Raw genomic sequence first — 14,365 nt, 5'->3', positions numbered from 1 at the left:
TCCCCATCCTACCTCAATACAGCAAACATGGCGGACACAGGCGTTAGTTGTGAGGGAGAACTTCTATAATACAAACATGAGGAGAACAGAGAGATGATTGTGAAATTGTGGATGCTCCAGCAGCTTTAAATCTAACATTTGGAAATATTTATGTTTCACCGAGTCAAGAAATGAGAAAGGAGAAGTTGACGGGCAAACAAAAAACAATATGCAGTCACTGCTAGACTGCAGTGATCGACATGTCAGGGAATAAGAGTGATACGAGAAGCCACTTGGCAAATTGTCCCCTCAAAAAGATCTGAGAAGATAAAGACCAACCAGGTAAAAAGGCTGTAGAGGAAGCGTTTGTCTAACCTACGAGGTAGGTGGGTAGAAGCGTAGAGAAGATTATAAAAGTTATGTTATACTGTGAGTATGACTTGTTTTAAGAAAAATTTAAAAAATGGATTTATGTCCACTTCGGGCTTCCGTAAATATGACCTCCTGTTGTTCATCATTTAAAAAATATTTTACATGTAAATTTACACTTCAAAGCCCAAAACAGACACACTTCAGTACATTTTATTCTAATGTTTCCAATTATGAGTACATTTGCTTGTTGTGTTTGTCTTCACTTGTATACATTATATTGACACAGTAACGCTGGTTTTCTTAAGATGATGGGTTATTTTCAGCGTTTTTCTCACGATCTTGAGCGATTGAATCATTAAGGTAACCAGTGAAGGAACTGAAATGTCCTTGTTTTAAATAAAACATGAGTGTAAGTCTGCCTCAGGCTTTCTTAGTCATTGTCTCCTGTTGCTCAGCATTTAAAACATATTTTAATAGGAAATATGAATTTCCAAACGATCAAACTGGCTGGCAGCCCAACATTAACATATTTTACTTTAGTGGTTTCCTGTGATAACAAGTAAAGAAAAAACGTTTTCCCCCAAGATCTTGACTTACTTATGCTTTTATTTAGTTGATAGACTGTTATTGCAAAGTGTAATGGCCACTTTTATCCACACATGGAAGCAAACACTTGTATTCTATACATTTATATTTAGTGTTGTCTTTATAATAAATGCTACTAACATTTTATAAAAATTGAACAGACTCACACCACACGTATTCAAACCCTCAAATGAGTGTTAGTGAGCTTCTATAGTATAGATTTCTACCTACACTCACTTTTACCTGCTCTTAACATGTACCTGAACTCTAAACAACAATAACACATATATGTCTGTAAGAGGAAAGACAAAGATCAATATGTAAGGTAAATAAATGATCACAACATGAACAGTAAATTGATAAACATGAGTTAAAAATCTGAATACAAACATGAACATAATGTGTAGATAGAAAATATTTATAACTAAGTCCACTGTGGTTCTAAACATTCGTCCTTTAAGAGTTTGTCCCAGTAAATATCCATCACAGCGTTCGGCAGCCACTCCTCATCATCCACCAAATGGATCGTTCGGATTCTCATCAGACGCTTCAGGCTGGCCTCTTCTAAAACAAACACATTTAGGGATTTAATGATACACAACAATACAATTAAAAATCTATACAAATTCAGGGCGCTGGTAGCATTGTGGTAAGTGCTCGCGCCCCATGTACAGGGGTTTGGGTTTAAATCTGAACTGCTGCTCCTTTAAATCAACTTGGCAAAATATTAGGGCCCGACCGATATGGGATTTTTTGGGTCGATACTGATATCGATATTTGGGAGAAAAATTTCGTTATCGATATATTGGCCAATATCTTTCTTCAATCCATGTTTGATCTGTAGAGAATAGTTTGACATCCCTCTTTTAAATCCATCGTTCAAGTTTTAAAAAGGAGTTATTGTAAGATATTTTTAGTGTTTATTTTCTATTAAAATCCAACACAGTGTCAGCAGATGGCTGTTCAACATGAATCTGGTTCTGCTCGAGGTTTCTCAGGATGGATTCATGTTGAGTCTTAATAAATAATATAACAAAGAGTAAGGTCTAGACCTGCTCTTTTGTAAAGTCTCTGAAGATAACATTTGATATCATTTGATTGATTGATTGAATTAGTAACGTTACAACCTCAAAATTAAAAAGTATAACATTTAATAAGAAAAATAAAGAAAGGGATATTTTGCATTTGACTTTCAGATGATTTAAATGAAATAATCATATTTGTTCATAAATCATAAAAAATTAGAAAACCATGAATTGTGATGAAATTGTATCATGAACCCAAAGATGTTATATGTATAGTATCCTGAAGTGAGTGTCGCAACATCCGGACACACATCTTTTAATAAGAATGTGGAGTTTATTTTAAAGAGGCTGGTGTCTCTGGCTCAGAGGAGCTCCAGGTGGGACATGTGTGAAGCAGATGATTAATTATTGACGGTGAAGGAGCCACGCTTCAGTGATCGTATGCCTGCTGTCTGAGCTGCTGAGGGAAATGTCATGGGCAGGATGTATGTAGAGCTGGGGAAGGAAGGAGGCGGGGCTGACAGGAAGTACAGACCTGGGGTCAGATCCTCTGGTGCAGAAGAGTCCCGGCAGAGCTGAACACCGACCTCAGGAAGTGTGTTTGTTTCAGTGTCCAGGTTCAGAGTGTAAGAAGACAAAGGTTTACCTTCAAATGTCACCTGAAGAATCAGAGAGAGGACCTCAGCAGATACAACTTTGAACAGTGTTCACTGGGGTTGTCATGACAACCAGAATTTTAAACTTTGATACGATTCTGGTCAAAGTTAATGACATTGATTTTTGTTTTAATACCACAGCAACAAAGAAAGAAGTCATAGGCATCCAATACTGGGTTATTTATTTGTTAATTAAGTTATTTTTTGGGGAGGTTTTTTTTTTTTCTCTGTACTTGTGGTGCACTTTATAACTGCAATGCTATCTGACGCCCCCTAAAATTGCAGTCCATCCCCTGCACACTGTCTAAATTGTACAAAAGCATTGAACAAGTTTCAGTACAGCAAAGCTGCCGCTGTATTTGTGCAATTTAGACAGTGTGCAGGAGTTTGCCTGCAATCTTTGATGGATGTGTTTCTCTGCTAAGTATCTGATGATGAAATATTTATGAAATATTTGTATGTTATTAAAGTTTTTGTTACTCACTGATACATTCAATCATAAAAAGAAACAGAGATTGTATCGTTTTAAAACACCTGGTGAAAAAGTATCAAAGTATCGTTCATGTTGACGACCTTATTGTTATCACGTCTGTTGATAAATGATGCTTAATTAATGAGAGTATCATGGTGTCCTGGTGAGAAACGTGAAACCTGTAGGGAGATCTGATTTCTGTTAGCAGCTCTGCAGGATCATTTAACAAGCGTCTGTTTCACTTTTTTAATTTTCACAAAGCGTTAGGAGCTACAGAGGAGGACGCAGAGTGTGTGTTGGTGCTCAGCTCCACAGTGAACACTCAATAATTCAAAGTCTAATGCTGCGTCCTGTCACGGTGTCCTACTGGCAGCAGGAAACAGAAACGACCTGAACTTTATTCTACACGACAAGGAAGGAAGGAAACGAGTCCGCAGGAGGGAACTTTAACTGTCAGCTCAACTATTCTGAATTAATAATAGAAATTCAACAACAAAAAACACCAAGTGACTAATACATATAAAACATAAAACAATGTCTCCAGTAGATATGTGTAACCTGCAGCAGTGAAAAAGTAACAGTATGTTATGTCTGAAACATAGTCCTTGATGGATGAAAGCAAATGTTTTTGTTTTGTCATTGACAGGCTCAGACTGTTATTCTAAGACCACATTTACACAAAACATACCATAGAAAATGGATTGTTTATTAGTTTGAGTTTTTTAAAAGAAGTTCAACATTCAGATGACAACTTTTTGGGAACAACCGCTGAGCACACGGTTCGACAAACGACTTCAAGTGCTGTAGCATAACATGCCGGGCAAGTAGTTTGCGATGTGAATGAAGAGTGAAACAACACGCGCATGTGCACACATCCTTCCTTCAGCTCATTTCCATGTCCGAGTGTAGGGTCGGTTTGAGTCAGGTGAGGACTTACCTTGTCCCAGGCGTATGAAGAGCCGACGGGGATGTGGTTACCAAAGACAGACTCCAGCCAGCGTTCAGGAGACAGGTGCACTTTACCTTTAAGGTCCTTCAAAGAGCCGTCAGCGAGGACGAGAGCACAAAGCTGCTGACCCTGCAGAGATATCACAAACAGTGTTCTCTTAATGCAATAAAAATCTTTCTTTCAAACACAACAGAACTGGTTAGATAAAGATTTATTAAACTGTTAGTTTGTTTAATGGAGGTCGGATCGATCATTTCTGATGAACTCCAGGAAGTTATAATCTCAAAGCTGATTGGCTTTGTGACACTGAAGACTAAAGTGACCTGAATCTGATTTATTTGCTCCTGTGTGACTGTAACGACAGAGTGAACAGCTCATGGAAGTCACATGAAAACAGATCTTTTTAAATCAGACCTGCGTCACCTTCACCTGTGGGTCCAAATCAGATACAAGTCGGATCTTTTCCAATGTGACCTCTGTCTGGCAGCACAAGGAGAGACGGAGGAGATCAAACCCAGGCATTCATGATCATGGACAAGTCCGCCGTCAGCAGATGGTCATATTTTACAAACTCAGAGCAAACTGTGATTTTTAGAAATATGAAGAAATTAAACATAATACAAAATAAAAACGCAGCTGCAGCGAAGAATGCAGGAAAAAGTTAGATAAAAAAATCAGACCGTCAAAAGTGTTAATTAAGGCTATAATATCACTCAGTACACAAAGATCTGAATTTAATAAGCCCTGTTCCTGTCTTTCAATAAAATATTTTATCATATGATAAAGACGTTTTATTTCCTCCCCTCCAACGATGAGCTCACAGACCTCTGTGATCAACAGATCTGATTTGTCAGTCAAAGGAGTTTCATTCAGGTTGATTTCTTATTTTGAACATTGAACATGACCTGCTGCTGAGCTTGTGATACGCTCAGCACAAGTTACTATAACAGTTGCCATGGTGATCTACCCTGGTAAGAAGTGAACCACCCTTGTAGTCCTTAAGGCTCAAGTTACCTTGATAACTGTAAAGGATGTTTCTTTGTTGTTCTGCAGGAGCTTGTAGATCATCAGTTCTGCCTGTTATGAAATCATCTCTCTTCAAACCGTGTTGGGTGTGAAGTGTTTGTTTGTTTGTGCTTGTGGGTCAGTTCAGGACCATGACCAGTTCACACAGGAGTCTAATACAGGCCACATATAAAAAGTAGTGTGAACAGACAAACAAAATCTGATCCGAGCAGAAAAGTGGGAATGAGCAAGAAGGCTTGCAGTGTGACTGCAGCCTGAGTCACACATGGCACATCGATACATCCAACTTCACATTGACTTTTACTACCGGACGCACAGGGAAAAGTCCAGATAAAGTCTGGGTGAACAGATTCAGACATTTGCATCCACACATGCATCCCACCTGGGTAATATCAACATTTTCAGGAGTACAGTGCATGTGTGGGAGGGGCTGAGGAGATATTTGGAATTTATATTCTGTGTAGGATATTTTACAACAGCCCCTTTAATTCCCCATTTACTTCACCCATCTGTCTTTGTAGTATGAAATGTGTGGTATGCAAAAACAGGCGGTAAAGCTGCCACAAAGGATTTCCACAAAGGGTGGTGTATGATGATGTGACTGCTCTTTATTTGTTCAGATAACAAGCATCCGTTGCAGATCTAAGATAAATCAAGCTTTACTGATAGCAGCGGTCACATTTCTAACAGTTGTTCTATGAGTGTGTTGTAATTAGGTGTATTTAATTAATTTCTTTTAAGGCCTTGGGGTTATTGTACCATAAAACTTTAAATAAACTCAGTCCCTTTTACTAGCAGGGTGTGGCTGCACATGAAGCTGGTCTCAATCTCGAGCACCACATGTCTATTTTACTGGTCGCTCTGGCTTCACGGGGAAATCAGTAAGAAGTTACATTTGTGAAACAAAAATCAGAAGAATCAGCAGCAAGTCGCCTCTCGAGCCTTCTCAGATCAATATACTCTCTCTACACACACTTAAGCCTTTTACATGCTGCGATTCAACAAAGTTACTACTTTATTACGCCTTTGCACTTATACATTGCACATTTTTGTGACAAAACAATGTACCGTAAAATTTTGGTGTATAAGAAAACTTTTTAATACTATTAATTTTCATCTAAAAAAAGTGGGCAGCACCATACATACCTCGGCATCCACTTCACCATAATCCACTACACGCTACCTGACATGACCCCCCAGTCAGGGTGTATTTGTTTGTTCAGTCACATGCACAGTCTATGGTCGTGTACAAATCCCTAGAAATTAACATCAGCAACACCTCCACTCGCTTTAGGTTGTTTCTCCTGATTAAAACCTGCAGCTCATTCTGACTTCATGCAGAAAAATACTAGCCTTATATCTGTCGTCATTATTATAATGCTATACTGCTCAACATCAACCTTTATAATTAACATAATCAGTCCTCTCTGTTTCATCATCTTTACAGTTGCTAATGTAAATATTAGACTGATCAGTCTGATATCATACTTAGCTGTTACTGCTCTTACTACACAAACTTTTACCATTACTGACATTGTAGCTATACATCTATTTAATGTATTGTTGTTGCTCTGTTTGTCTCTATCCTTCTCCTTCTTCTTGCATCTCCCTTCATCCCAAGACCAACACAGCTTCGTCAGATGGCTTTTCAACATGAGTCTGGTTCTGTTCATAACGGAATAGAATTTTGAGGTTCTTGACACTACCAAGCCCCTAGTCCAGATAAAGTCTGAGTGAAAAATGTGGAGGGAGCATTCAAACATGCAGCTCACCCTGAAAACCTTCAGGAGTGTGAACAATGTTAAAAGGTCAGAATTGGTGGTAAAACGGTGGCATACTGTTCAGTAAACAAACCTTGTGGAGGCTGGTTTGATTGAAAAAAAACCTCAATTAAAGACATCAAATGACCAGAGAGGTGGGAGGAGAGACTCACAGGCTGAGGGTCTGTATTTCTCAACTATCAACGTTACCATAGACTGAGAGCTAAACTAGCGTACAGTTAGCTAGCTCGATTACAAATTCCTCATGGTGAAAACAGATGGTGCTAAAAGTGCTAAGCTGCATAGACACTGCACTTTGTGACGTTAAAGAACACAAAGGTAATCTTCACACAGGAAGAAGTTTAAACCTTTTTTCCTCTGGGAGACCCTCCTTAACAGACTGCGTCTTTTAAACCAGTGCGACTCACAAATCCAGACTTTACAGTGAAAGCCCGTCTCGCTTAGACGCCTGTCCAGAGTAAAGGCCGAATGGGATCATAGATCGAAGTAAATGAAAGCCCCGCTGTGAAGGCTGCTGGTGAATCAGTGTGTTTGTAGATTACTCATGGGAGAAAAAACTGTTAGTTTATGATTGATGGTATTTTATGAGAGGTCTGACCTTGGTGAAGAGGTTTAGAGGAGACCCAGGCTTCAGCACCTTCCTCTTGATGAGCTCAGAGAGACGTCCACGCCTGTCTTCAGCTTTCGTCTGTATCAGAGCATTCCTCACTTGAGCCCGAAAGTTGATTCGTTTTAAAGTGATTTCTGTATGTCGGGTGGTGCTCTGACGGAGGCTTGTTTTCTTATTTCTTATTTTCTTTGCATTGGTCAGTGTCGGAGCGGGAGGTGAGGAGGATTTTTGCTGAGCTGCAGATGTTAACACACAAGCCTCCTGTGTGAGTGCTCTGCAGCTCTGACTGGCTCTGGCTTTAGAGGAGGGAGATGTGAACAAAGGAGAGGAGATCTGATCGGCCTGCTGCCTTTCTTTGTTACTGTGTCGCGGGTTTGGAGACTGAACAGACAGTTTGGCCTTCATGGTCACATACATCTCCACCAAATGCGTCTGCTTCTGAAGAAGCCCCACCAAGGTCCTCTGACGGGAAGCAAGGGAGACGAGTCGGCTCTTCATCACACGCTGCCAGAGAGAGTGGGACACGCTCCTGCACGGGGATTCAAACAACGCTGCTGTTATTTAGGTAAGTAGTCTGCTGGCACAAAACTGTAACAACAGCCATGTTTAGAGTCTTTATCCTAATTGAATTTCAACGTCTATCAAACAGATGACGGAGAGAAGAGAGAGGGGAGGGTGACAGTTCAGCTTGATACAGACATTTATTGCTCCAACAGAAGATGATAAGACAGCTCTGAAAACAATAAACACACAATCTAACGTGATCAAACCAGAGATGCAGAGAGTCTGCTGTTAGTGGTGTAATCTAAACCACTTTCAGGGTAAAATGTGTTTGAATGCACCTGAAACATCAACAACTATCACCAGAAAGATTTCAACATGAGGTGTTTCCTCCAGCTGAGCAGTTTGCATCATTTAGTTGAAAAGTTTAGTTGTACTGAGGACGTGTTTAATCCTCCCTGACTGTTTATTCTTCTGTCAACAACATGTCAGTTTGAGGAGATAAAACATGTGACCATGTAATCAAAGTTTAAGCCATGACTTATCAGAGTTGCATTTCTTCCCCAAAAGTAATTGAACATTTACCTCATCAAGATATTAGATTTAAGGACATTTCTAGTCCTGTTTCTGTCGCCCAAACACCTAGAAATAGTCATTCATGCTTTTATTTCATCAAGGTTGGATTATCACTACTCTCTTTTCTCCGTCTGCATCAAAACAACTCTCTCCTGTCTACAGCTAGCACAAAACGCAGGCGCCAGGATTTTAACTTTACGCCTTGCAACCTTGCACTGGCTGTCAGTTAGTTTTAGAGTTCATTTTTGAAATTTCTCTTATCACTTTTAAAGCCCAAAATCTGTTTGGCCCCAAGCTCTATATCTGACCTTTTAACTCCCCATGTCCCGTCACGGGCTCTGAGGTCCTTAAATGCGGCTCTTCTCATTGTTCTGAACTCCAGATTAAAAAACAGAGGTGACAGAACGTTCTTAAAACGTCTCGTCTTTCTGTGATCCTCTATCTGATTTTATAGTTTTTATTATGTTTATTACTGTGTTTTATGTTTGACTGTTTATTCTCTGTAATGTTTTATTGATGCCACTTTTTGTCCTTTTTGTTTTATGATTAACTGTCATGATTCTGTTTGTTGTTTTATCCTAAAGCACTTTGAAAACCTTGTTTAGGAAAGGTGCTAGAGAAATAAAGTTTATTATTATTTATGTTATTATTCAATAATTCAATGAATAAAAGTAAATGACCACTTACTTGCTGTCATCTCACCAATCCTTTTGTTTTCAATCCAGCAAACATGCGTGTGTGTAAGTGAAGACCATATTCATCTCTGATCTAATTCTCTATCACATACTCCGCATTGTCTTTAGTTTTCTTTTCCTTGTGAAGCTGAGCTGTGTTCTGAAAATGAGATCAGAGAAGTTTCTGGACTGACCACTGTTTCTGGGCGAGTTGATCTTTCTCCAAACTCTGTTTGTCCAGCACCTCAATCAGCTGGTTCTGGATCTGCGTTAGAGCGGAACTTAATCTTCCTGAAAAAACAGCACAATTCAAATCAAACTGGATCTTCGACTCTGGATCTAGACTTAAGTAGTGAAGCTCCTTGATGAAATGTTTATTTTCTGATACTGTGAATACGTTCAATAGTATGCAGCATTACCATGAAGGCAGAGACTTTGATGAACAATGGACTCTGATCATCAGGAGTCATTTGTTCTGTGATAAAATGTTCAGGATACAGGAAGTATTTATGCACAAGGATTATAATCAGATATGAAATATTTGCCCTCGGATGAAAACAACACGCTTATTGCAACAACTACAGTAATTCAGCTTCAGACTGGTCATCCTCTATTTGAAAACAAGCTGACCACGTTTTGCATATCATCTCATTTGCATGAGTTTTACCAGCTCATATGGTGTTGTATAATTGGTGGAGAGGAGCTTGAATTTCATTTGGATGGCTCTACCTTGAAGTTATTCTTCTGGATATCCACATTTTTAGTGTGTTTCCTCTATGTTAAGTCACAAACCTGGCTTGAAAAGAGAGACTGTGTGCAGCTGCTTTACCTGTAACCAGTGGAGCTGTCAGAGACCAGTTTGATATTTCTGTTTGTTTCCTTCCCACCTCCTCCAAAACCAACTCCATGGCCTCTGAGTGACTCAGCTGTAAGACAGATAATACATCAATAATTATGGGTGTCACAAAGAAGCTGCAAAAACATTCAACAGTGTTTTTCTAATGTTGCCCTGGAGTTTAAAGGGACTGAGGGTGTAAAGAGCTCTCACAGTATGAGTGTTGGTGCGTCTCTCTCTCAGCTGAATGTCAGCCGGCTCTCTGGCTCCGTCTCTGTCACCTGACTCTCTGGATCGTTCGTTTGGACTCGAGCTTTGGCTGCAGAGCTGTTTGTGGCACTGAGCCTCAGAGGATTTACAACCTGAAAGAATCCTGAACTCAGACCTCAGCTGCAATCAACACTTTGAGAAATATAAAGTCTTAATATAAAGACTTAAGCTCAGTCTGCAGTGACATATAAAACCTCCTTTTCTGTACATCTGTAAGAAGAATGATATTTTCAGACCAAATTGCCCTGATTAGTTTAAAATACTTGGGGCCTGATTCACAAAAGGATTTTGATGTCTTCGTGCTCATTAAAACCTGTGCAAATGAGTCAAAAAGACACCGTTTAATACACAAAATACATACAAAGGGTTAAATGCTCCCCTATCTGTACTGCAAAAACAAACAAACTGTGCACCGGTGCTGTTTGTGTGTGTATTTAAAAGAGCCAGTATGCAGACCTTTGGCGAAAAAAATCCTTTTCCTATTAGAGATGCAACTATTGTGAAAATTAGGGATGATATTTAAAACAACAATTTAGCTTTGCTGATTGCTGATAAGCATACCGATGATATTTGTAGAAATGTATTTGGTGTAAGACTCCCAGAGTGGCAACATTTTCTCTCATATTTCACCATGAAAACAGATCAGAGTTTTTCCAACAGGTGACTTCCTCTGTCCAATAAACATGCTTGGATCGCACTAGCTCTGCAGACAAAATGTGTTGAGGAATGTTTTTAGAGGTTGGCTCACCTGGTGTGTGTTGTTCAGGCTTCTCATTAATAACCGAGGATGGTCTAAAAGTTAGAAGCAGCTCTTTCATGTTTTCGTCCTGTGCCATGTCGAGTGCACTCAGGCCGCCGACCGTCCTGTAACACGTGTTTGATCCAAACTGCAGGAGAAGCTTCACTACCTGCACAACAAACACACTTATCACTATTTCCTGTTTGGAAGTCTATCCTAAATACAACTGAACTTTAAGCACTTTATGTTTTCTAAGGCACAAATATTCTGTTGGACTGAGCTAAACATTTAAAACATCAAATTAAGCAACTCCCTTTGTTTGCAAGATAAAATGACTGATTTTGTCAATGCAGTCTGGAGGCTTTAAAGAGGGAACTTCATAAGATGTTTCTCTGAGACAAAAACGTCTCATTCTTAAAATATGTGCTGTCCAAGTGTTGCTTAAAACCCCACACAGGTTTGCTACATCTTTGAGTGTCCTCCAGAGTTTCTCCGTCACCTCGTAGTGTCCTGAGGAAACTGCGTCATGTAGAGGTCTGACACCGTCAAAGCTTCCGGCGTTGGCATTTGCTCCAGCCTTTAGCAGCAGCTCCACCACAGCTGCATTACCCACAGCTGCAGCCTCGTGGAGGGCCGTCCAGCCTGACAAATAAAGAAAACATTTACTGATCACAGTGAGTTTATAGTTCCACACTTTGTACTTGTTTCAGACTGACAGGCAGAGGTGAAATATGTCACACCACAGAGGTCAAATATATTAGAGTCTTTAGCGTTTAACCTGCGTAATCCTCTGTGTTGATGCTGATCCCGGCCTGGATGAGCGCTCCAACCATTGGCAGATCTTTTTTCATGCACGCTCTGTGCAGAAGAGTCTCGCCCTTTTCGTTTCTCTTGTTAAGCCGGATATTTTTGGAGAGTTTCACACTTGGCAGGACATTTGCTGCTTGAAGATGAAAACATTTGTGACACACATGAAGAGTAACATGACCAATAGAGGCAAAACACTTCAACTACAGAGGTCATATAGACATTTGGGGCGGCAGTAGCTCAGTCCATAGGGACTTGGGTTGGGAACGGGAGGGTCAAATCCCAGTGCGGACCATAATCTGGAAGTTGGTCTTTTAGCTGGAAAGATGCCAGGGCACTTCCCGAGCACTGTCGAGGTGCTCTTGAGCAAGGCACGGAACCCCCAGCTGCTCTGGTGCGCTCTCGGTTTAGCAGTGTGTAGCAGCCTCACTCTGACATCTCTCCACTAATGCATGTCCACAGGTCCTGTTTGTGCATGCGTGTGATTGCGTGTGAGTGTAAACCACAATTTCCCCTCAGGGATGAATAAAGTATATCAAAATCAGAAAAATGGAAATGACCTTAGCCAGACTATTTTCATTTAAGGATATTTTTTTGTTTGTGTTACAAGTGAACAGTTGTGGAACTTGTTGAGTTGGTGGAGTGTTCTTTTTCTCCGCTTGTATATCAGTTGTACAAAAGAAATATGACAAATATCAAAGGGAGTTATGTACTGAATATAAGCATGCTTTGATTATCTGCGACTGAATCACATCAGTGATATTCAGAACAACATCACAACCTCCTGTGTGATTAGGGGAACTAGGTGCCGGCATGAAAATGTGGGACAAATAGCAGCAGGTCAAATCTAGGATAAACAGTATGTTGATGCAGGACAATGTACGACATGTTACTGCCATGCTGAGAGGCTGTTTGCTGAGACTTCGATATAATGTCCAAATAACTTAAAAAATAATCACTTCTATTGAGCTCGTAGCTGGTTACCAATCCAACAAAAATCTGAGGAATCCTTCCTAAACTGGATTAGGAAGAGTTAAACCAACTATCATCAGTGAAATTGTGAATATTTTTTTATTATCTTGTGGAGGCTTTCGTCCCTACTCTGCTGAACTTTAGGCCTAGTAGTCCTTGATTACCTAACCATGCCACCAGAAGTCTTTAACCATTAGCTAATAAATGTCAACAACTATCGCTAGCTATAGACAATACTTTTGTACGTCCACAAGATTTATTTTGAAACTCTGGCAAAAGGCTTTCTGGATATCGACCTCCACAAGCTCCATATATGATGCCAAAAAGTGCATCCTTTAGCTTGTGTCTTTGGTCGTGGTGATAGCCTTCTCCTGCTTTCCAAATAGCCATTTGATAGAAGCCAGGTTTGAGAAAGGCTAGTGTGCCGCACTTTGGAAAAACTAGAGAAATTTTCAATTTGTGGGATGTGGAACAAGAGATGAAAATGCAGGACATCTGCAGAAAATGCAAAGGGGGACACATGGTCACCCTACCCTACTTTGACCCTCTACTTGCAGCCCCGCAACTTTCTGTGTGAAAACATTCAATCCGAAATGAAAGTTAGTCAATGGAAAAGCCAGGTCTTAGTTGAGCTAAAAACTGTTTTAGATTTCTTTTTTAGAAAGAGGTTTCTGTTGACATTCTCGTTTTGTAATTTTTGCCTTAATATCTGTGTTCTCTGGTTTAAATTATCAACACACACACGGACCCTCAGTTTTCAGCTTTATCCTTTTTTTCTGTCAGCCCTAAGACACAGAGCTCTTCTTCTACTCTCCTCTCTGGAACAATGACTTATCATAAACTGGGTTTTTAAATAGTTTGTAGTACAAAATGCCATGCAACAGTGTTTTCTAAACTACCTCAGCACTTTCACAGGGCTTGTCTAGACCCAAAAGGGGGCGTGGTCCCTATAATATCTTTAACAATTAACAAGATCTTTTAAAAATTTGCCGAGTTTCTTGTTATGAAAGACAACGGCAAAACAATTGTGCTTGATCTTTTTATCCAGTGTTTGTAACTGTAATTCCTGATTACCTGACTGAGTCGTAGATTTATCACAGCCTGCTGCATCCTGTGTCCTGCTGCAGATCTCTGGTTCAGGTGGATTGAGTCCGCTTATTTCCACTTCCTCTTCTTGCCTTATGTTGCCGACCTGTGGATCTAAATCACTTATCTCCATGGCTACTTCTTCAGCTACTTCTCCTCTGCTTTGGAAGTAATTATGATTCTGCAACAAGCTGACAGAGTCGTCGTCTGAGGATGATTCATTCATCGTCTCGGGATGCTGATCACAGCTGTCAGTCATCTACACACACACACACACACACACACACACACACACACACACACACACACACACACACACACACACACACACACACACAATATAACAGCTTAAAAATACCTTCACATGAGACTTTCTTGATCTAACTAACCTGTAGGAAGGTGGAGCATGTAAGGGAAGTGTAAAAAAGGACTCATTATTTGTCCCCCAAA

General features: G+C 40.0%; 1 protein-coding gene across 1 annotated transcript; it reads right to left on the bottom strand.

Moving 5' to 3' along the window:
• Positions 1-931: 931 nt before the first annotated feature.
• On the bottom strand, positions 932-14,175 carry LOC132974636 (ankyrin repeat domain-containing protein 31-like). The gene is made up of 11 exons (XM_061038820.1): positions 13,904-14,175; positions 11,829-11,990; positions 11,550-11,692; positions 11,060-11,219; positions 10,255-10,403; positions 10,036-10,132; positions 9,401-9,497; positions 7,444-7,984; positions 4,027-4,167; positions 2,497-2,620; positions 932-1,500 (listed from the first exon to the last, which is right to left on the bottom strand). The coding sequence occupies exons 1-11, from the start codon at positions 14,172-14,174 to the stop codon at positions 1,361-1,363; spliced, it is 2,025 nt and encodes a 674-aa protein (XP_060894803.1). The 5' UTR covers position 14,175; the 3' UTR covers positions 932-1,360.
• Positions 14,176-14,365: the final 190 nt, after the last annotated feature.

Source organism: Labrus mixtus, chromosome 5 (genome assembly GCF_963584025.1).
Source record: "Labrus mixtus chromosome 5, fLabMix1.1, whole genome shotgun sequence".
NCBI classification, from domain to species: Eukaryota; Metazoa; Chordata; class Actinopteri; order Labriformes; family Labridae; genus Labrus; species Labrus mixtus.
This window is presented reverse-complemented; position numbering and strand designations above follow the sequence as displayed.